Raw genomic sequence first — 23203 nt, forward strand, 5'->3', positions numbered from 1 at the left:
CTCCTGTGCCCTGAGAGCTGCTGCCTTCTCTCCCGATGACCTGAATGTGTCCTGCTCCTCCTGCCCCTTCGCCGCTGGGGCCGTGGCGAGGAGTTCCTGGCATCGCCCGCCAGGCTGGCCAGGGCAGAAGTGCTGGAGCGCAGGGATGGTGCCCCAGGGCCACTGCCCTGGCTGGGGACAGTCACACGGGGGGTCTCGCTAGGGGCTTTGGCAGGTCCAAGCTGGGCTTGGCTTCCCTGTAGGGCTTTTCTCTCTGAGCTTATCACTTGAGTTACCGTTCTCCTGAAAGGGAACTTCCTGGGAGCCTTTTTACTGTAGCCATTAACTTATGACCCTTATGTGACCATTTTGAGCCATCTGTTGTGAAACCAGGCCTACCCATTTTTTATATGATTTAGGTTGAAGGCTTTTATACCAATAAAGACTGAAGGTAGTGGTGTTGTGGAGTGTCTCTCGGCAGAAGTGGGCAGCACAGACAGTGGGGCAAGAGGGTGGCAGCAGGCAGTGAGCTGCCCAGAGCTCCTGGGCATGGGTGGAGACAGGGGGAAGGAAGAAGGGCTTGAGCTGAGCCCCCAAATCCTGTGTTGGAGCCACAGGGGCCAAATGGCAGCACTGCCTGCCAGCTGCACAGAGCGAGGCTGTCACAGGGGCTGCAGCAAGTCTCTGTGAGCCCCAGCCTCAGCTGCCAAAACAGATCCTGGGCTCTCTCTGTGACCAACGACCAGCCACTGCAACTCCCACCACCAGCTCAGCTCCCATCATCCTGGTCCAAGACAAGCATTCATGCTTGCGGGTGACATCAGTGCTCAGGGGCCCATCCACAGTCCCCAAGGACACTGCTGGCACAGAGCAGCCATGCCTGCTTGGGACACGCTCCCGCACTGGCAGCATGCGAGTTAAAAGGGCAGCTACGGTGGGGGCCCAAGGGCCAACAGGGCTCCCTTCCCGCCATGAGCTTCAGAGGATGACAGCAGGAACAGAGCAGAACACTATGTGCTACTCCTGCTGCTCAGCACCATCATGTGGTTTTCTTTGAGCCCAGGCTGCTTACGGGGCTCCTAGGGTGGCAGTCACTGCAGCTGGGGACACACAACTAGACGCAGCATTACTGCAGGGTGAGAGGCATAGATGCCCCCCCTCCACCTGCCTACAGTGACACCAGCCCTAGGATGCATAAAGCCACCAAGGAAATGGTAACAAAATAATTTTATTCTGCTTTATCAAAAGAACTTAACACTGTGCATGTAAACTCAAACGTACGTATTCTGTTTCCTTGAAGAAGGTGCGGATCCAGTGGCAGACCCCTTTAGTCACAGGACCACACCAGCCTTTTGAATAGAGAAAAAAAACCCCCACTTCAATCCCACATTCCTGGTTGCACCCATGTTCCTGCTCTACAGCTCCCAGCTCAGAGAAGCAAAGCCCAGACTAGGGTGTTAAAGCCATGGTGATTCCCTCCTCTTGTACACCTACTCAGGCTTCTGAAGTGGTGGCTGGGGAAGCAGAGAGGGATGGAGGAGGCTTTCGCAGAAGGCACTGAGAATCATGCACATGTTGCTGCAGGACTTCAAACTGCAGGAGCAGCCCCCAGTGTCCCTCAGACCACACAGGTACGAGGTGGCTGATGCATACCCAACCAGAGGAGGATGACGTTTAGCCAGCAAATTTAACGGCATTTAACAGCAAATCTACCTGGCTGCCCAGCAAGGCTCAGATCCAAAGGGAAGAAATCCGGCCTGGATGGTTTTCCTGCTCCCTGCACTGGGATCTCACCCTGATCACTGCACTCAAGCTGTGAGCTGCCTGGTTATTGCTTCTAGTGGTTCCCCTCATGCCCTTCCTTCCTGTCATCTGCAGGCTGGCAGAATCTACCCTGTCCACCCAGCCTGATGCCCAGGGTTTTATGCAAGCACTGGGTAGTGCCCAACCCCAGTGCGTACAACATGGAGACAAGTCGACATCACATCCAGCAGTGCTTCTGTTCTAAAAAGCCTGCCTTTGTCTCAAAATTCAACCAAACTGGCTGCTGCTGGAGCGAGGATAGGCCGTGTTTCTGCTGCAAAGCGCCTGCTGCAAGCCAGCAACACCAAGGAGGTGGAGGGTCGAAGAGATGCAACTCCCCCCTCCCACAGGAAAAAGGGGACCTGGCAAGTCAAAAGTACTTCCAGCAGACATTTTGAACACCACAGCTACAAAATATGCTGCCATGCCCTCTGTGCCCTGGTACCCTTCCCCTAGGGGGGCACTGCAGGGTCTGGTGGGGCCAATACTGTGGCTGCCCACTGCTCTCCTGCCATTAGCCATGGGCTCCAGCTGGCTGAGCTGCCTTCCGTTGTGACATACAGACACCCTTCCTCCTCCTCTGCCCACCAGCATCCTTCAAAGGCTGCTCTGCACCAGGAGGGTACTGTTTGCCCAAGCCTTTGGCAGGTGAAGACATGAGCCCCCAACGCAAAACCTCAGCTCACCATTCCCCAGGCTGGGACCTGCAAGGCACATGGCTGTGCCAGAATCCCTGTGCACCAGGTGTCTACAGCAAAAAATGGAGAAACCTCTCCTCCTGGTGACTGCAGTACCCTTCCTCCCACCCTCAGAGCACAAGTAAGCATGCTCATGCATAACCTCCCTGGAAGCTGGGATTGGTGCTCAGCTCCTTCAGCTGGCCTCTCACTGGGGCAGGGTCCTGGTCCCTGGCTCCTGCTGTGGCTGGGTTTGAAGAAGAGCTGATATCTTCAAGCAGAGCACCAACTGGGCCCTTAGGAGTTTGCAGACAGAGAGAGGAAAGACAGACCATCTGAAACTGCTGCGAAGTCCCACAGTCATGTATTACCCAAGCTGGCCAGCAGTGGCAGCAGAAGAGGCAGGGTCAATGCATCCCTGCTCCGCCCCAGAGATGGAGAGGCAGCCAGAGCAGGAGATGAGACAGCGTAAGGCACCATATGTTACCAGACTTCCTTGAGGAGAGACACTGCCATCTTCCGAGTCAAGCCACACAGGATAGGAAAACAGCACTGGAAAGCCTGAAGCCCACACAACTCATTTGGGGCAATCATTAGCAGAGGTGAAGTTCAGGCCATTCATTTTGGGTTGAATGTTTCACCGAGGCAAAAGCCAAGCATGTTCCTCCCCTTGCCACAAGGCTGCAGATGGTGCCAGGGACAGAAGATAACGCCAGCACCAGCCAGCCCCAGATGGTGCCAGGGACAGAAGATAACGCCAGCACCAGCCAGCCCATCACCACCAACGGACCCATCTGGTGAACTGCGCCAGGGCTGAGGCACTGCATATGGCTGCACCTGAGGGGACAGGAAAGCAGGATGAATGTATAGATATCCCAGGCTGGCAGAGGAGAGGCAGTCTCTGAACATATGGTAGGTTCAGACGCAGGCAATGCATCCAGCTCAAGCTCTTTCCAGTTGCTTCCCCAGTCATTGTCTTCTGGTATCGCCACAGAACACGAGAAACAGGTCCTAGAAACAAGCATGTCCTCGCAGGCAAAGGGGAGGAGAGGGGAAAAGAGGAAAGCAGATCGTACCAGCAGATTTCCCCCCTTGGAACACATCTGTCTGTCTCGCTCAGCAGTAGCACACAGGGAGCAGGGGTTGGATGTATTACAACACACACCAGGAGAAAAGATCCTCCTGCCAGTACTGCTCCTGAGTTAAAAGCCCTGTGATGCAGCAAAGCCTGACCAGTGATAAGAGGACCAGCGTGAGACTCCCCACCGCAACTGTTCAAGGACACATGAGGCAGGTCCCACTTCTTCCTGGAGTGGTGGATTTCACACTGGGGAGCAGTGATGCCTCACCTACTTTGCAGGTGAGGTGTCAAACATCTGATCTGCTGCAGAGCAGGGTCTCTTCACTCTTCTCTTCCCCTTCACTTTGCCAGCAAGGCAGAGCAGTGGAAATTCAGCCCCCTCTCCCTGGTGAAAAGGCCTACAGGGACACTGGGGTCTGAGCAAACATTTCCCAGCTCTGTTACCAGCTGCTTGGAGATGCTCCATGCACTCTGAAATCTGGTTTAGGGTGCAAGGTTGAGACCCAGCCACCCAGCTGAAACATACTACAGTCAGTCATGGGCTGCCAGCATGAGACTCTTGCTTGGAAAGGAGTTACAGAAGCCTGTTAGAGATTGCTTGCTCCAAGTTGTTATTGAAGTGCCACTGCCTACAGGAAAGATTATGGCTATGCAGATCCTATTCAAATAACCTATTCCACACCAAACCACTTGTCCTGTCACCAGGCCTTGTCCTGAGCAGGAACATGCAGCCTGTGCTGGCCAAGGAGAGCCCACTCCACTGAAGTCCTTGAGAAGAGTTAGATCACACCAGTAGAAACCTGCCTCAGAGTCCACAAAGCGAAGCTTCATCAGCAGGACAAAGGAAACCTCTTCGCTCGGCCTCAGCAAGGAGCACTGGGGAACAGCCAGTGTGCGGTAACATAGCACTCAAAGCCACATCTCCTACCTCCGGAGCAATGCTTGCTAAATAATTGCACCTACTGCGGGAAGGCTTTCCTGGTGTCTGTCTTTTAATATTCCAGTATAGGTATGTTAATACAGGATTATCCCTCATTTGGAAGCACCAATTTAATAGGGGAAGAAACGGAAGAGGCAGAGCACTTGCAATGTGTTGCTAGAAGAAAATCAACCCAACTGCCACCTATACACAAGATGTCCATGCATGCGCTGCATCCGCCCCACCAGCACAGGGCAACATCCCCATTCACAGCTGGGCTAGCTGTTGAGCTATACCAGGTATCTTTCCACTTCTGTCAGCCAGTGCTTTCCTTTGCTCTGAGGTGGCTTTCTCCAGAGGTCTCCGGGGCCTCCTGTGAAGGAAGGCTGGTTTCTTGTGCAGTCCTCAGATTAGCTTGCTGGAAGGCACAGGAATCCAGAAACACGTTAGGGATGCGGTCACCAAAATACAGCTTGCTGTTTGCAGCTATTGCTTGATATTTCATTAGTTCCAGATACTCAGGGGTAAGTTTCAGCTACAAAAAGAGAAACCAGAGACTGTAAGAGCCAACCTTCTGGGCCCCATATCATTAGACTTCATCTCAAGCAGCTGCTTCCTGGGATGTGGGCTGTTAAATCAAGTGTTTTTCCAGTGCTGCCCACCTGAACCTAATCTCCTGCGCAGAGAAAAAGAGTAAGGAAGTCCTCACCTTGTTGGAATCAGCCAGCTTCCGAGCAGTGTAGTACTCCGCATCAGCTTTTGCTCTCTCTCTTGCTAGGAATGCAGCATCTAACACAGCAACAGAGGACAGACAGGAGAAGAAGCATTAGCAAGTGAATAGCCCCATCATATCAAACACCTGAGCCTTTGCTGCATGGGGATGAGCTGACCCAGGTGTGCTCATGACACAGCTTGGCTGGCCACATACCTGCACTGCTGGCTTCTTGGAGAGGCACCTGCAAAGGGGAGGAATGACCCCAGTGCATAACCTTGTGCTACTGTACCCTTTATTATTTTTGCAGGGTGACAATGCCTGTGAGCCCAGTTCTGAGGTTCCTCTGCCTGTCACCACCTTTAGCTGGAAGATGAGCCCAGCAGCACAGTTACCTTCAATCTCAGAAATTCGCTTCTCTGTTTCCTTCTCCATAATCTTCTGTTGATAGTGAATCCTCGCCACCTGAGCAGCCTTCTCTGCCTCTGCAATCACAATAGGCTCAGCTCAGACATTCACTTCTCAGGGCTTGAGCATCAGCATCCTGACCCCAGCACCTGGTCACAGAATCTGCCACATAAGCAGTTTGCTCTCTGCTGCCTCCCTTTCTGCTCAGATCCTACAGTGCCAGTTTGTATTCCAAGCAATACAATTACAGAAAAAAACCACAGTCCTGATTGATGTTTCTAGAGTTGCACTGGTTGACATCTCTTTTACAAGTGTGAGTCCCCCTGGCACAGGGACACATAGCTTCAAGCCCAAGCAGTTTTTCTGGCAGAGCTGTTACCTCTTGGCCTGCTGTAGCAGAAGCCCCACTGCAGGACAGAGGTGTTCACTGCTCTGCTGCTATGGGGAGGGAGGTGGGAGGTAGATACAGCAACACAAACACTCATATTTTCTAAATGACTGTTGGTGCAGCCTGGCCATGCCTCCTTGAGGGAGCGGTCAGCCATGCAAGACAATGTCCTACCTTGGCTTACAGGGGGATGTAGGAATGGAAATTCAATCTGGACCCCATCCACTAGTACTCCCAACTGGTGACATACCAATAAGCGCTTTCTTCCGGTCTGTCTCTGCCTCCTTCTCTACTACCTTCTGCTTCTGGGCTGCTATAAGCAGCTTGGTCTTCTCAGCCTCCCTGCAGGGTGAGAAATGATATCACAGGGAAACGGTGCTGGGGAGCAGCTCTGCAAACCAGGGCATGAGAGGCCGGGGGACAAGAAGCCGACCAATTGCCAGCATCATGTCCTCACAACCATGAGAACTAGTTCTGTCTTCAGCTGTATGAGCACAAGTGTAGCCAGCAGGTCAAAGGAAGGGATTATTCCCCCTCTCTATCTGGCACTGGTGAGGCCACATCTGGATGCTATATACAGTTTGAGGCCCTCAGGATGAGGAGTGAGTCCGGTGCAAGGCTACTGCAGATGTGGGGTGGAGGCCAGGGCGTACGAGGAGAGGCTGCGGGAACTGCACTTGCTCAGACAGAGACAAGGAGGTGAAGGGGGATCCAACATCTCCCCCTGCCCAATGGGGTCCTGGAGATGCCGGGGCCAGACTCTGCTTGGAGGGGCACAGCGAGGGCCCCAGAGGCACCGGCACAGCTGCAGCACGGGAAACCCTGTCTGGCCCCAAGGAAACAGCCTGTCCCTATGCAAGCTGGGTGTCCCAGGGACAGGGCCCTGAGCAGTGGGGGATCCCCATCCCTGGCGATGCCCCGACTCACCCAGACTCGGTCCCCAGTGACCTGCTGCAGCTGTGGCGCTGGCCCTGCTTTGGGAAAGGACTTGGACAGGAGATCTCCATGGGTACAAACCAGACTAAAATCTGTGCAATTCTCTGAGTTTGCTGGAGGGGAGCTTACGGGTGAGACATCAAGATCCCTGAGCCCTGAATTCAGTTTATGAGTCTTCTACAGGTTCTCTATAGCACATCAGTGTTGCTTTTACATAAAGAAGTAGGAACATAGCCTTGATACAGACTCTGTACATGCTAACAACCATCTTTGTGAAAGACTGAAAGGCTTCAAGGTGAAAGAGCTATGGAAATGGAGAAACAGAATGCACAAGTGCACCCAGCCAAGCACACACTGACTAGAGCCCGCCTCTCACCCTCTGAGCACCAGATAAGAGCTTTCTAATAGCATTATGCCTGTGCTGGACCCTCAAAACCAATTAATACAATTTTATGTACAGCTACTCACATTAGCTCAAAATTTCTTCGGATAGCTTCTGGGATTTTGGGTTTTGTAACACGCACAGCCTATGAAAAAAATAAATGGTTGCATTTTAAACTAAACATTTTGATGTGAGCTGCATAACTAAGAGATGTCTTTGCAAAACTAGCTGTAGTGCTCGGGACATTTCCACATTGATCCAAGAGCACACATAATGGTTCCCAATCCTCTTGTACAACACAGCTGAGCACAGCCACTCTCACAGAGGTGCGACATGTATTTGCTGTCTTCACACCTTTGATGGCACCTAAATGATCAAGTAAGACCTGTGGAGTAGACGCTAAAGAGGTCCATCACCTTTGTTAAAAGAAGCCTAGTTCTTGACTCCAAACACTCTTCAAACATCACCAGACAACGCTCCCCAAAGTACTGCTCAAGAAAGGAGCTCACAACCCAATAAAATTAAATCGCAGGAGCAAGACTTGCAAAAGAGGCAGGGCTACAAGCTCAGGAATGGATTTCCAAGAGAAAAGCTTGCAAAACCAACCATGCAATGAGAGACATAGCAATGAAGACAGGGGAGAGCAGCAGGGCACGGGTGGCAGCTGTTGTTTGCAACTGTGGATCATCAGGAGTGATGTTCATGGTGATGCTGACTCCACAACTCAGATATGTGCCAGAGACAGATGCTAAACTGCTCTGCAGAGGACTCTCTCTGAAATATGAGGGAAACACCTTCAGAAGCTGGACCAGGAGCTACTGCTGTTCAGTTGGCATGTTGTGTGGCTCATCAGTGAGCTTTGGGAGATGCAGATTCACAGCCACGGCTGTACAATTGCTTCACAGCCCTCCTGCTCCATCTTCACTGTAGATCCAGTGCTGAATCTGCTGCTTCTCTCTGGGGTAAGTCTGCGAAGAACCAAGGGGCTTCCACAGAGGGGAATGGGATATGGACACATCCAGGCAAGTCTTTATATGCTGTGAGAAAAGAGAACTGTTTCCATGTGACAGACACCCTGGTCCCAGCAAACACCATGCCTGGGGAGAAGGAGCCAGCCTGTCATCAAAGCAGGACACTTAGGAATCACAGAACAGTTTGGGTTGGAAGGGATCTGCCAAGGTCATACAGTCCAACCCCCTCCTGCCATGGGCAGGTAGCTCAAAGCCCTGTCCAACCTGACCTTGAACACTTCCAATGATGGGGCATCCACAACTTCTCTGGGCAACCTGTTCCAGTGTCTCACCGCCCTCATCATACAACATTTCTTTCTTATATCCAATCTAAACCTACCCTCTTTCAGTTTAAAACTGTTGTCCCTTGTCCTGCCACTACAGGCCTTGGTAAAAAGTCTTTCTCTGCCTTTTTTATAAGCCCTCTTCACATATTGAAAGGCCACAATAAGGTCTCCCTGGAGCCTTCTCTCTCCAGGCCAAACAACCGCAATTCTGCTGCTTCTCTGAACAAGCAAAGAAAGCAGATTTATGGGACATCAGACCAGAACATTCTTCAGTGAAAGGATTTTTCTAAGCTCCTACCAGGAGCAAAGCCTCTCCAAGTCCCTAGAAAGGTACCGCATGCAGAAAGTTCACCTCACCAGCTACTGCAGGGTGTGCAGGGGGATATCCTTTCTACCTCCGTAATACCCCCTGCACCAAATCAAAGATCAGTTTCCAGAAGCATGGCTTTTCCAACATGGGCAAAGATTCCTTTGTAATCAGGAAAGCTGCCAGGTCTTTGAAAACCTCCACTAGCTGCTTCTTTTTCAAGCCAATGGCTCAATCTATTTCATGGTGAAATCTACTTAATCTACTAGATGGAGACACTACTGTGCACTGTCAATATTGTTAATAATCAAATGTTAAGGCATTGGGAGATGCTGGGACTAACTGGCTGAGCAACAGCTTTGCAAAAAAGAGCATGAAGGAATCAAAAGACAAGTTGACTATATGACAGTGTCTTTTCACTGTGGCCATGAAGTCCAGCCACATCCTGAGCTGCACTGGCAAAGGCTCAGCAGCAGGTTGAAGGCAATTTTTATTCCCGTGTGGGGAACCCAGTATAAGGGATACCAACAAACCGGAGGGTGCAGCTGAAAGCCACTGAGATGGCAATGTAAATATTGCAGAGAATGGGAATAGGCTGCTGGTATTCTCCTCTCCTGTTGATCCTCCTCCTTGAATATGGGTGTGACATTTGCCTATTTCCAGTTATTAGGGACCTCCCCTGACCACTGCCATCTTTCAAAGATAAGAGAGTGGCTTCACAATGGTGTGGGCCAGCAGCTCAGCACCCTGGGATGTATCCCACCTGGTTCCAAAGACTTGTGTGTCCACCTGCTCAGTTGTCCTCCACTGTGGGTAATACTTCACCTCTGCAGACTCTGCTGCTAGGGTAAGGAACGGGGAGGCCCAAGGGCAGACCTTGCCAGAAAGAAGTGAAAGAAGGTGTTGAGTACTTCAGCATTTTCCACATCCTTGGTCACTATGTCCCCTGCTCCACAGCTTACTTGGCCTTCATTTTGCTGTGCATGCTCCTCAGAGGCCCTCTATGTTGCCCTACACAGCCATCATTAGGTCCAAGTCCAGCTGAGCTTTGGTTTCCTAACTCTGTCCCTGTGCTCTCAGTTCAACCAGCCTTATTCCTCCTAGATCATCTATCCCTTCTCCATGTTTTGTGAGTTTCCTTTTTGCTTTCCAGCTCAGTCACGAGCTCCTTGCTCATCCACGCCAGACTCCTGTCTGTCTCACCTGCTTGACTTTCCATGCTTTGGAATGTCCTTGGCAATAAAGTGGGGCCTGCTGGCCTCCTTTGCTGACCATGGCAGTCTCCCACAGGACCCTGCCAGGCACATCTCGCACAAACCGAGTTCTGTCCTTCTTAAGCCCAGGCCCATAATTCCCCTGTTCACCTCACTCCTCCGAGGACCTTGAACTCACCACCTTACAGCTGCTACAGCTCACACTACTATCAGACTTCACCTCTCAACCAGTTCTTCCTTGTTTCTAAATGGTCCAGCAGAGCACCTCTCTCAGTTAGCTTTACTCACCAGTGCCAAAACCTGTGTTCAACACCCTTCAGAAACGTCCAGCATGGCTTGCACCCAGCCTTATTGCCCTTCCAGCAGACACTGAGCTGATCAGAGACCGCCATGAGAACTAGGGTCTGTGATCATGAGGCTTCCTCTGGTCTTCTACAGGCAGCTTTACCTACTTCATCTTACTAACTGGGTGATCTGCAGCAGACAAGGATCATGTGGTTCTCCAAGTTGGTCTGATTCTTACCTATACTGGCTCCTATCTCAGCTGTTCATCACCCATCCCAAAGCAAAGCTCCACATGATCTGATCCAGTCCTTTGCAGACAGTACCACCCTGCTGCCTCACCTTCTCAGCCCGTCTTCCCTAGAGAGCCTGTACACATCCACAGCAGCACAGCACTCACATGAGCTATCCCACCAGGCCCCAGGACTGCAAACGTGCATGGACTTCCAGTTTCTCAGGTTTGTTTCCCGGGATGTGTGTGTTTGTCCAGACACTTGAGACAAGACACTTGTGCTGCTTTCACAGGGGGAAAGTGCAGGAGCCTCCCCTACGACACTTCTTACTGTCCACTGGCCTCCACTTCTCTTCAGGCTGTGGTCACCATGACAGTTAGGAAAGAAAGTTTTGTATCAGGCAAGGTGGAGGGCTTGTGAAGGGTTCATATACACTAAATAGTTTTAATAAACCTAGAAAAAAAAAATGCTGTTAATTTCCTCTAACAGCATCTTTTCAATAATTGTTTTCTGTGTCACTTCTTTCAAAAATGAATTGTCAGTGATCTCTGAAGTACTCATGCATGCAAACAAGCTCTTCAAGAGGAAAGCACTATGCCCAAATACAGAATTATTTCCCTTAGAGCTCAGAAAACAATTCAGTTCTAGGTACAGTTAAGTTAATCTGGGTTACATAGCTGCATATGTAGAGTTTAAAGAAAGCTCAGCTCTTCACCGATGGAGCAGGGTATTTCCTGACAAGAGACACAGCAACACAGCAGAGTTTTATGCTAAGGCACATTTTCACTGGAGACAAGAGTGCAGCTCTGTTTTGAAAGGGAACAACAGGAACAGAAGGGCAGGATCACACCGTCTCTTAAGTACTACAGATGAACCACTTTCCTCACTAGTTACGGGACCTCTTCAAGCTGGTGGTCTGGGGAGGTCAGGCGGGGCTGATGCAGGCAGGATATCCTTCAACTTTTGACCAACAGTGAAGATTGAGCATGGCAAATTGAGAAGGGGTAGCATACACTGAAGATCAGATTTAGCTCTGTCGTTAACACCTCCCAGCAAAGAGCCATGAGTTTTGCTTACGCCCTTCCATACCCTGAGATCAAAAAGGGTCTTTATGTTATGATGATAATTTTGACTGATGATGAATTTTTGTAGGAAATCACTCTACAATGTACAAGGCAAGTTAACTTAGATATTTGGAAGAGTGGTGCCATCTCAATTTCTTTGTGGTAAGACACTGCCTGTGGTTCACCCTCATCAAAACAGAGCTAGCTTATGCACAAATGAGCAAAAGCAGACAGTATTTATGGTAGCATTACATGTGCTGTCAACGTGAGGCTTCCCCTCCCTGCACACAGCCAGCCAGCCTAGCTAAATGTGGCAACAGAAAAGGCAAAACAGATTTGGTGTCACTCATCCCTTCAGTGGAAATCTCCAGAGATTTCCATCTTAGCCCTTGTGAGCCTAAGGTATAATTTTCCCAGTTCGTTGTCCTGAACTTCAACATGCCAAAAAGCCAGTATATCCTGTAGCCCGGCTAAGATTAAACATGATTTTCTAACATGAAACATAAGCAGAAAATCACTTGGGATATAACATCTTTGCTTATCTCTGGCACAAGCGCAGAAAAGAGGAAGATCTCTTTTCTTTCTCAATTATCTGTAGGAACTGCGCTAGCACACTCGAGCACCCAGCTCTGCAGAGGTGCCAAAGGTAGTTTAAATAAAAACTATTTCTTGCTCTTTGAAAATTAAATCCAATACCTGCAGGTCTGTGGCCTAAAAGGTCCTTTTCTCTATCCTGCAGGTCTTCCCTTAACATAAAACCAGTACTTAGAAGTGGTCACTGTCATTTGGACAGCTGACAAACCTCAACTCAAGGCTCAACTATTTCACATTATGTGGAACACAGAAGCAAGAAACTTAATCTAGTGAAAGGTGAGCATATGCAAAGTGGAAAAAAGAATAATCTTTGTCAGGGAATGAACCTACCTGGATAGTGAGACCTGGTGCCATGACATTGAGATCTTTCTGCAGGGCCAACTTCAGATTCTCATCTATCTGATCTGTGTTTGGAGGACAAGAAAGAGACCACTTAGCTTACCATCTTTTCTCCTACAGCTTATGTGGCAGAGAGTCAGCTGGCCTTGAAGAGCAGGTATGTCTATGGTGTAAGATAAAGATGCTTTTGAGATCATTCAGTACATTGTTTCCCTTCATATATCCTCTGGAAATTGTTCACGAATGGAGAGTCACACGCTAGTGTCTCTAGAAAGGTTCAGCTGTTGATGAATTCATGGTATGTGAGCTAAGGGCAAATAGCTTTCAGCATCTCTGCAAGAAAAAGCACCTAGAGCCTGTGGTAGAAGTCTATCCCTTCCTAGCTAGAGCCACACCAACCCTGCTGCCAGTGGCAAGCTCTGCCTTAAGTCTCTAGTAACCTGCAGGATCCAGTACCTGCTACTGAAAAAAATGCACTGTGTCACTTCCAAGCTCCAAGAAGATCCTTCCACAGAAATGGCCAGTTATGAAGGGATGAAGCTGCATGTACTACCAGGAAACTTCTGACTACAGATATTTGGCAAGTTTGACTACAGCATTCAAGCATTTACAGTCTCTTAATATTAAAACTCTGACAACCTTTTATCTTCCATAAACCTGTCTTCCCCTGCTCTGCCAGTCAAGAAGGAACATGATACTGTTATGTCTTTGGGGGCACAGGCAGCTACCAAGAAGCAGACCATTAGATTGGCTCATTCCTGAACCACTGCTACCCCCTTGTGAAAAACTAGAGCATTGCAATGAACTGAGAGCATGTCCCTTCCTGCTCTCACTTGCTAAATACAGCCAGAAAGCAGCTTTTAAAATAAAAAAAAGTAAATTCAGCAACAGAACAGGGGCCTAAAAGTAGTAGACAAGACAAAACCATCATCATAGTGAAGGCAATGGGCATGGCTGCACGCACAACAGCAAAGTGGCTACTTTGTGCGTCCAGAATTCAGTCCTAAGCGGAAAAGGACTGAAATCAAATTCCCACGTGCAGATGTGGAAACACAAAGAAATGTGAATCATTCAAGAGTCAAGTCACATGGGAAATAGCATATGGATATCTCAGGAGCTGGACTCTAGACTGCAGCTCCAGCACAGTGGCTGTTTGCTCACAGGGGCTTGCTGTAACACATTCCACAGCAGAAGAGGGAGATTACACAGCCTTTGGTGGGTACATCCAGCTGCCACCCACTTACCGAACAGCTCAATGTATACTTCCTGCAGGGTATGGGCACTGCAGAATTGATTCAGCTCATGATGAATTTTATTGAAGATCAAAGTCTTATCGTAGTCTGCAGTGTAGTTTCTTACAATATCGTACACTGAGGAAGTAAGAAAATTATCACAGGTTACCACCGACATAACTGCTTTCGTAATGCCACAACCACAAAACAAAAGCTCAGAGTATTAGGAAAGTAGTGCAGCACTGGGACAGGTGAGTGGGGGATCTCCATCCTTGGGAGTTTTCAGGACTTGGCTGGACAAAATCACAGCTGCCCTGCCCAGCTGCTAGTGAGAAGCCTGCTGTGAGTGGGAGGGAGGTCAGAGGAGATACCTGCAGAGGTCCCCTCCACCAGCACTGCTGGGATTGTATGACTTCAAAGAGCAGAGTAATTACAGCAAGATATACTGCACAGTCCTGTTTTATGATCTGCATAAACAAATGAAACAGTAAAGCCTGTCCAGGACCTGAATGCATAGGAGCAAATACTACTATAGAGAGAAAACAAGTATCATTCCCACAATTATAACATGAATTCCCTCTTCAATGCCTCAGTAACAGTAGCATTTTGCATTAAGCTATGCTGCTGAAAAAAAAAAAAAAAAAAGCTATCTGGGTCTTTGGTTCAGCAGCTGGTGAAACAAGAAGGCAAGAGGTTTCTACAAGGGCTTTTCCTTTGTAATTTTCCCAGCAGCTGAGCTGGAAAGCACCTGGGGGCCTTGTCCCATGTATTTAGTTTCACAGGTGGTCTCCCCTTCAGCAGCAAGAAATAGGATTGCTTGAGCACCCTTCGCATTTCTAAACATACAGGGGAGAAGAAATCCTAGAATTTCTCTTCAACTTTGAAAATCTGTGGCTTTTCGAAAAGCTTTCAGACACATGCATGAAACTAAGTGCTACAGTACTGGGAACCATAAGGATAACAAGACACAGAAAATGGAAGCCTTGCAAATCAAGATAGAGCTGCTACAGGATGAGTGAAGACAGTCACAGTGCTGCTTGTTGAAACAGGACGGGAAATACCTGCATATGGTGCCAATTTATTCACAACTTCTATTCGGTCAATGTAGATCATAACACCACCACTATAAGTGAAAAAGAGAATTCATGGATTATTACTGCAACTGTTAACAGTGGTCCACATTTAAAGCAAAGTTGTCTTCATCCCTCTTTTACTAAATTCTACTAAACTTACCCAGAACAATTCTGACTTGTTAAGCTTTTTGCAATTAGATGGCAGCAAACCCCAGCTATGTACAGACTGGTCCCTCTCTCTGCATAAATCAAAAGCATGCTCCAGCAAGTCTGCAAAGCACTTTCATTTCACTTTGTTATCTCCTACTTAGCCAGCAAAAGGAAAACATTTTTGAACAGGAATGTAGCTGCAACTGTCAGAAAGGAGGAGTCCAGCACGATGAAGGTAAGGCAACAAAGACAGCAGATGACACCTGCAAGCAGCAGAGCAGAGTCAAACTGCAGATGCACCGCAGCTCTTCTAGACAGCACATACATTTGAAATAGAAAAACCCTTAGTTTAAGTTCATGTATTTACTAACTCCAGCAGGAACTTGACAAGGCTCCTGTTAGAAAGGAAGAAACAAAGCATGTAACAGACTTTAATTCATGATCCCTGCTTCAATGTCACATTGCAAACAGCTCCCTATAGTTAAACACCACAACCGTGCACATGCGCCCACGCATGTGCACTGTCAAGAAGCTCCAGACACCTCATTGGAAGAAGCCTGCTGGCAGTCCACTCCCCAGGGGATCATGTGCTGCTGGACCGGCAGAGAAAACAGAGAATCAGAGGTAGGGCTTGATCCCAGCCTCTGCTCTTACTGTTGTGGCTTTCAGCAGGTCATGCCCACCCCTGGATACCTGTGACACTGGAGAAAAGCAAAAATTCTACAGTGAAGAAAAAAAACCCTTAATTTTCAACATAAGCTCATAAGTCTCTTGAGAGCATATTTTAAAAGCACTTTTCTCTTGCAATTTTGTCTTCAGGGCAAAGGCAAATCACAAACGAGAAGCTTTAGCAGAAACTGTTTAAAGACAGCTGATCCCCAGAAGTGGACCTCCCACATTTCCAAACTTAAGTCTCTGTGGTATTTTAACTCAAACGTATTCCCCATGACAAACCTGGTTTCTTATTTTGCAGATCTTAATCTCTGGCAGTTGAAAGCTACATCTGCAGAAAAGTCACCTGAACTTGCCCGTGTCTGTCGTCTTTTAGAAAAACGTCTCCCAGGCACAGCCTGCGTTCACTCTGCAAACCGGCCTGCTTCATGGCAACCTACGAGCTAAAAACATTGGTGATGGACTGAACTTGTCTGCTGGAAGGGATAAGCCAGCACAAAAGATATCTGTGGCTAAAGAGAGACTCATTTCCCAGTGAGATACTAAGAGTATTAATCTCTTTTTTACTCAAGATTTCTCTTTAGGCCATGGGCATTCTTGCTGGCTCTCTCTTAAGAGCCATTACTATTTTTAAATAAGACAGGCTTACGGATCCTTTATAGGTAGGTCAGGCTGTACAAGCAGTTATAACGGTACGGTATGTGTTTTTCTCCAACATGTCCCATCACATCGAATAAAATGACTATTTATTGTTGCAAGTGACATCCAACAGCATTCCTCAGGATCTTCCAAACCTGCTCTCATCCTCCTGATTTGTTCCAGTCACCTTATGACATCTCCACCAGGACAGGGAAACCCAGCTACCACCTTGGGGTATCTTCCAGATATCCTGGTGAGGAACCAAAGCAGAGCATGTGGGCTTCTTCCACCAGAATCTCCTCCACTGCACATCTTTATGTTGGGGTCCTTTTGGCATTTCAATTTTACAGGGATGTTTTAAGGAAAAAAAAAGAGAGCACCTGAGACAATCTGTCTCCTACACAGGACTCATCCACAGCCCCTCATCACCCCCCACACAAGAAAGTCTGGCACCTCAGACCAGAGAGGACTGCCTGCTGCCTGTCCAATTCAACCAACGCTACCTACAGCAACCCTGCCAAGGACCTTAACCAGGGTGGGTCAACAGGGTGGGGTATACGTGAATTATATCAGTCCTGTTGGCCAGGCTTTGAGGAAACCAGTGCCACTCAGAGCCCAAATACACTGGCCATCTATTTCCCCACTGAGGGCTTAAGCTTAAACTAAGCCTACAAGGCACACGCTGCGTTTTCCATCCATCTATCCAGCTGCTGGAGCCATGATCCTTTCATATTGTGCAGTGGGGACAGCCCTCTGGACCTGCTGCTGTAAACCCAGGAGCCAAACTGAACTGTAACACTCTGATCTTAAAGTGAGCATCTCAGACAAGACCTCCTCTCAAACAGCCCGATCCAGAAGACGTTAGTAAGCTCCTGGAGTGCAGGAGACACTGTCCTCGGCAGAGCATCATGCGCTAATTTGGGGCGATTCACACACCTTGTTGACTTGGAATTGTACAAATCCTCTCATCATCCACAGCTCTTTTACTTGCCCTTTGGCACCTGCGGCTTAGACGCTGGCTCAGACAGCACTCTTTCCACTTCAACAAGCCACTACCACTCTCAAAACATCCTCGTTTGCCAAAGCCTGCCTCTTGACAGATGCAAGGTAGGGTGACTCCCATGGGAAAATTCCCAGCGCTTGCAACGCTCCAAAGCGGTTTCCACAGCCTAACACTGGCATTTGCAGCCTCTGTAAGGGCTACTCGCACCCGCAAGGTCCTCACTGCAGAGCTGCTCACGAGGCTGGTCAGGCAGAGCAGCACTGAGTTGAGCAGGCTCTTTGGTCAGAGAGAGGAACAAGAAGAAACACAGAGGAAGTCTGAAAAGATGATAAACACCTAGACTACGTGCACCTCAGAGAAGTTTAAGCAGCAATAGTGCCTAACAAGGTGAAAGTGTACAGGGGACTGACATACACTAGCAGGCGTTTCAGCAGACCTTAGAAAGCCTCATGTATTTCAGGATTTTAGCCTATGCCAGGCCAGGAGAAGACAAGGGAAAAACTGAAGGACGTTGCCATAAAACAGGGGCTGTAAAAAAAGCTGAAGGTTTAATGCTTATTGCTAGAGCTGACCACAAACAAGACCAGACCAGATTAGGCAATCAGAGCATGTAAAAATTGGGCTTAAAGATGAGATCTGGTCTGTCTAGAGATACCAGCATTAATGCAATACATCCACTTGCAATATTCGTGACACATTTTTCCATGACTGGCTAACAAACAGGGACCTGTTCCAGAACAGTATTCCTCCAGTGCTCCGTTTGTGTTCCTGCCAACAATCTGTAGCACGAACACAAGACGACTCTCACACCTTTGCAAATAAAACATCTAATGCTTGAGCGTCCTGGCTATTTACTGTTTCCTGGCACTGTAAAAACTTGTACAACACTTAGCGTGATTCTTTCCAGTCAAGTTTGTAAGAAAAATGCTACTTACCTAGTTCTCTCATGCAATATTTGCACAACACCATTTTCAACCCATTTATTGTATTCCACAATTAATACATTCGTGAGTACATTCCTTCTTGATTAATTCTTCGAGTCAGTCCTTTGGAATACTTTGCTCTTCTAAAACTAGTTTACTGAACTGATTTTCCATCAGTTTTTGGAGATCAGCAGACCCACTGTGAGGAAATTGCTGAACTTTCCAAGGAACTGTGCACACATTTTCTTGTTGGGGAAAGTCAGGAATGTCAGACACAAGAGGCAACTCAGCTTAGAGCAGATACATATTCTACCTGCTGTAATGAAATGGTTTTTGTCTCTGAGGTGACAGCTGTTTTATGAAAAACAGTCATCTGGTGCCAAAGTATTTTAAAATCTGTATTTAACGTATTCACTTAATGCTGTCAAGTATAAATGTAACAGGTAAGGCAGAAATTGGGGATGGGACACCCACACAACCATTCAGAAGCTTCCCAATGGAGATGAGAACACAGGGAACAGGAATATGAATACGGTGGAAGAGAATCTGATGGTTTAATAAACAATTACAGAAATTGAAACTGTTTAGGATCTATTCTTGTAATGAACTTTGAACCAGGAGAGTGAAATTTCAGATTTGATCCATTTGTTATTATAAGCTAATGTTTTATTATGGAAACATGGATTCAAAGCTTTGGCAGGGAGCAGCTGCAGCCCTTGATTCCAAATGCAGCAAATGTCAAGGCTCCTGCAGTAACACCTTAAAAATGGACAGAGCTACTGGGACCTTTGGTCTGAAGTGTATTCAATTATTAACTAAGAACTACTTCACCAGCTGTTTGGTGTTTTAAAGCATGTTTATTACCTGTAACTTCACAACCACCTGTACTGCACAACTGAATCCTGCAATGCTAAAATGTAACAGGAACTTAACGAACTAACTATACAGAATTAAACAGAATATTTAGCTCCTAAATCACAGACACACAGAATGGTCAAAGCTGGCAGGGACCTCTGGAGGTCGTATTGTCCAACCTCCCTGCTCAAGCAGGGTCAAAGCAGCACAGTTTAATTTTGACTGTCAGTATATCTAAAGTGGTTAAGCTTCAGTGGAAAGCTTTGCTTGGTCTGTTGAGAAGGCTTGCAGGACAGATGGACACCATCCCTGGCCCAGAGACGTGATGCCGTTTTACAACATCCAGCAGGTGAAGTATTACCCCTATTTATGCTATGTATGAGCTAAAAGTTGCCATTAAACACGCTGCTAAAACTCTGCTCTGATGACTTATTTTTAACTGTGCCTTTAACTTTTAACTTACTCCTCCCTCCTCCAATTAGTCTTCAGTTGACCTAAAGACTCTTCATCTGACCACAAAGCCCTGGCTGCAGCGCTGAACTAGCATTATTTACAGACACTCCTGAAAGAGGTTTGAGGTCTAAGACTAAAACCAGCTATGGCCTGCAAAAACTCCATGTTAATATTTAAGCTCAAGTGATGTCTGATGAGTTGCTATAGGAATATTCCAAGATCTCATTTCAATAAGGGCTAAACCAAATCAAAATTAACTCTACCTCATTAACGTTGTCACTAACATTCAACTTTTAATTTCAACACGGTCATTGTGCATCATCATTCAAGTTATAGTGACTTAAAAAACCCCAAAGAAACAACACCCCCCCCCGCCCAAAATATTATTGAGTACCCTAGAGCTAAAAGACAAGGAGAATCACTTTTGTTTTTATCCTGAAGAAACAGATTTGGTCATCACTTTAACTTGAGTGAACCAACACAACAGGATCTGCAACCCAACAACTAGCCTTCTCTTTCGGTTACTGCTGTGCTTGTTAAAACTATACAGATCTTTGCTGACAAAAGGACCAGCTTAATTACGAAGCAGCCAGATGCCACCCATGCACAGGATTCTTCTTTATTCTTTCTCACTCTTTCTTTACATCAGGTGAAATGTCAATTCAAAAAAATGCCCCAACGATTCCAGGAGACTCATTTTCTTGAGCTTTTTTTTTTTTTTAAATGAGCCATCTCCCATCAGGAGGATTCCCATTCACCATTTACTTTTGCCTCCTGCTGGGGTCAGTACTTGTATTAGCCACCAGATTCAGTCTAGAAACACCACAAAGCAGAGGGCAGACCAAAGCACAAGCAACGAGCTATCGATATAATCAAGGGAAGAAACCAAGAAAAATCAAGAGAATATCACTATAAATGCAAATACCCTCTGAACATCAATACCAGAGAAAGCAAGAGCCCTCCCTTCCATACCTCCTGTGCTATTATTTCCAAGTATAATGTGTGTGTCTATGTTTGGGACTAATTTTAGGGTATGTGTCTTTACTTTTCAGCCTCTGTGTCACAGCACTGTAAACGACTAGCTGCAAACTACATGATAGAGTGCATCTGCTCACCACCAGAAGAAATACAAAGGAAAAACATACCTTGTCCCGCAAGGCACATTTTTCACTTCATCAGTCTGCAACGTGGTCTGAAATAAAAAGACAACCAGTGCTCACAAAACCACTCCATTCTCCAGGAAGATCATGCTGTGCCCAGACTCTCACAACAAGGAACATGGAGCCAAAAACATGTCCTCTACCTCCTCGCTGACTTTGGCAGGTGTGGGCAGAAGACAGACTTCTTTTCAACTGCCTTTTGGGAGATAGAGAGGCAGCTGTGCTCATGTCCCCCTACTCTCAGCTTCTGTGGCACTAAGGCCCGCAGCTCTCCTGGGAAACAATTAGGGCCACAAACACAGACTGTCCTCCCAGAGCAAGCCATCTCCTGTCCCAAGCAACACACACGCACATTGTGGAGATTCCACCAAAAGGACAAGTGCCCGTGCACAGATGGGTCTGGCACCTAAGGCAGAAGGAACCAAGGGCTTCTTAGGGGCTGCTGCTCTGACTACCACACTACTGAGCCCCTCTGCAAACACCAGTTGCCTAAGTCACCCCCATCCAGCAATATCCCTACCAACACCTGCTCCCACTCACCCTCTTCTGAGTGGATACTAACCTGCACGGATTTGAAAGTGGTAATGAACGGGAGCATGATGTGGTAGCCTGGTCCACTCGGACTAGTTAACAACGCACCACCCCTACAGAGAGAGAGAGAGAGAAAGAGAAAAATGGGGAAAAGGCTCAAGCAACTGGAAAATAGTAAGTGCTGACTTTGTACTTGCTCGCTCTCATTCAAACTGCCAGGCGTCACAGCTGTGGCAGTGCAAATTACATTACTCACCTGCACCAAATTTGCCACCAATTCCCCTACAAAAGGGCTGACTGAGTATGAAACTTGCCTGCTGCGACTTGACAATCATTTGCTTCAGTCCTGTGAACAGTTAACTTTTAGAGAAGACAAATATTGCTAAATTCTTCCATCATTGCAAAGAGCTCCAAGAACACAGATTTTCCTCTCTAAATAGTTCACTGGTAACCATGGAAAAATCCAGCAGTTAGATGTGATACTGCCAGTGTGGATTTCCACAAGGCATTCGGCACAGTCCCTTACCCAAAGTGCAAAGAAAACCCGCAGTCTCTTGCGAGGACTGGCAGGTTGTTAAAAGACAGGAGACAGAGGACAGCTCTAAGTGATCGATCCTCGTAGTGCAGTAAGGTCTCCTGCAGTGTCCTGCAAGGGCCTGTGCTGTTCAGAACACTCATAATTAAAAGGGAAGAGCAGTGCAAAGGAAACTGGCCCATGGTGGTGAGCGCAAAGGATAGAAAAGACATGACAGAACTACAACAGAAATGGCAAAATGTGCACAAAGGTTGCTGCTGAATTTCTCTGTTCCTTTATTCAAATGTGAAGCCAAATCTAGTCAAGAGGTCTCACTTAGTGACTGTAACCACTCACTGCTGTGGACTGACAACGAGTTGCTCTACAGATGCTATTCAGGGCAGCTATGAGCCCCAGGTGAAATTCAGCCCAGAGCCAGGGAGAAGACCCATTTCAAAGCAACAACAAAGCGGGCTCTCTGGCTGGCCAACAGGCTTGGGACAGACGTGACAGCCCTCGACGTAAGAGGGAGAGATCAACAGACATGAAAAGACTGGACGGACCAAAAGCTTTGGTCCTCTAAGCTTTGAAATGAAAATTGTGACCCAGAAAAAAGGGAGAAAGGAGAGTGAGGAAAAGTAGCTGAGGCTTCAGAAAGACCAAAACTCATAATGGTTTTGCCCAGAGCCAGGCTATCCAGGCCCATGTCATTTCTGGTGCAAGAGAGCAGAAACAACGCAGTCGGCCCACCTCAGGGCAAAACCTGGAGGGAAACAGAGAGAGAGCAATCACCCCCCGAGGTGATCTGGGGCCAGGGGCGAATCCCAGCTGAGAGAAAGAAACCTAGGGAAGGCTACAGGAGCCTTCAAGGCGCTGGCAGGGAACAGTACCTGTAATAGACAGCCAGGTGCCCCTCCTCGACCTTGTGGATGGAGGAGTACAGGAAGAAGACGAGGAGTCCCGTGGCAGCTGCAACTACGGCTCCAGCCTGGGCCATGGTCATCCTCACATCACCTGCGGGACACGGGCCGTCACCACCCGGAGCAGCACGTCGCCTGGACGATGGGGCACCGTGTATCTGCCGCCTGCATGAAGGTCCTCTCCGACGGTGTCTCTGCCCCTTTTCCAACAGCAAAACCTACTCAGCTTTTGGGCCCAAAAAGCCAGGGAACGTCCTCACTCGCAGCACCCGGCGGACCCGCTCTCCTCGAGGCCGCGTCACCCCCTCACGCTAATTACAGCGGGCGGAACGCCGCGGCCGAAGGCGCACGGCGGCTGACGAGATTCCGCCCCCCCCCCCAACCCCTCCCCGCGGCGGAAGGACGCGGGCACACCCGCTGCACCGGTGACCGGCGGGCTGCTCCCCGGCCGGGCCCGCCGGCG

General features: G+C 48.1%; 2 protein-coding genes across 5 annotated transcripts in view; both read right to left on the reverse strand.

The window, feature by feature from the left end:
• Window positions 1-4638: 4638 nt before the first annotated feature.
• Window positions 4639-23018, reverse strand: ERLIN1 (ER lipid raft associated 1). The gene is given in 12 exon segments (XM_010570132.1): window positions 4639-4849; window positions 4851-4994; window positions 5169-5248; window positions 5567-5656; window positions 6218-6309; window positions 7372-7430; window positions 12607-12680; window positions 13860-13985; window positions 14909-14970; window positions 20761-20807; window positions 21338-21419; window positions 22711-23018. Coding segments are annotated over 12 exon segments (1092 nt in total). The 5' UTR covers window positions 22824-23018; the 3' UTR covers window positions 4639-4726.
• Window positions 20785-23203, reverse strand: part of CHUK (conserved helix-loop-helix ubiquitous kinase) — a 34045-nt gene continuing 31626 nt past the window's right edge. For 3 of the 4 annotated variants that reach the window (XM_010570131.1, XM_010570125.1, XM_010570129.1), the window contains one exon: window positions 22748-22834. Coding sequence is in view for 1 of the 4 variants with exons in the window: in XM_010570128.1 (XP_010568430.1) it covers window positions 21399-21419 (21 nt within the window). In the remaining 3 variants the exon portion in view is untranslated. Of the gene's footprint in view, window positions 20808-21337; window positions 21420-22747; window positions 22835-23203 lie in introns of those variants that run through there. The other variant, XM_010570128.1, reaches the window with a different exon arrangement.

This window comes from Haliaeetus leucocephalus, unplaced genomic scaffold, assembly GCF_000737465.1.
Source record: "Haliaeetus leucocephalus isolate CR32 unplaced genomic scaffold, Haliaeetus_leucocephalus-4.0 Scaffold291, whole genome shotgun sequence".
Classification (NCBI taxonomy): Eukaryota; Metazoa; Chordata; class Aves; order Accipitriformes; family Accipitridae; genus Haliaeetus; species Haliaeetus leucocephalus.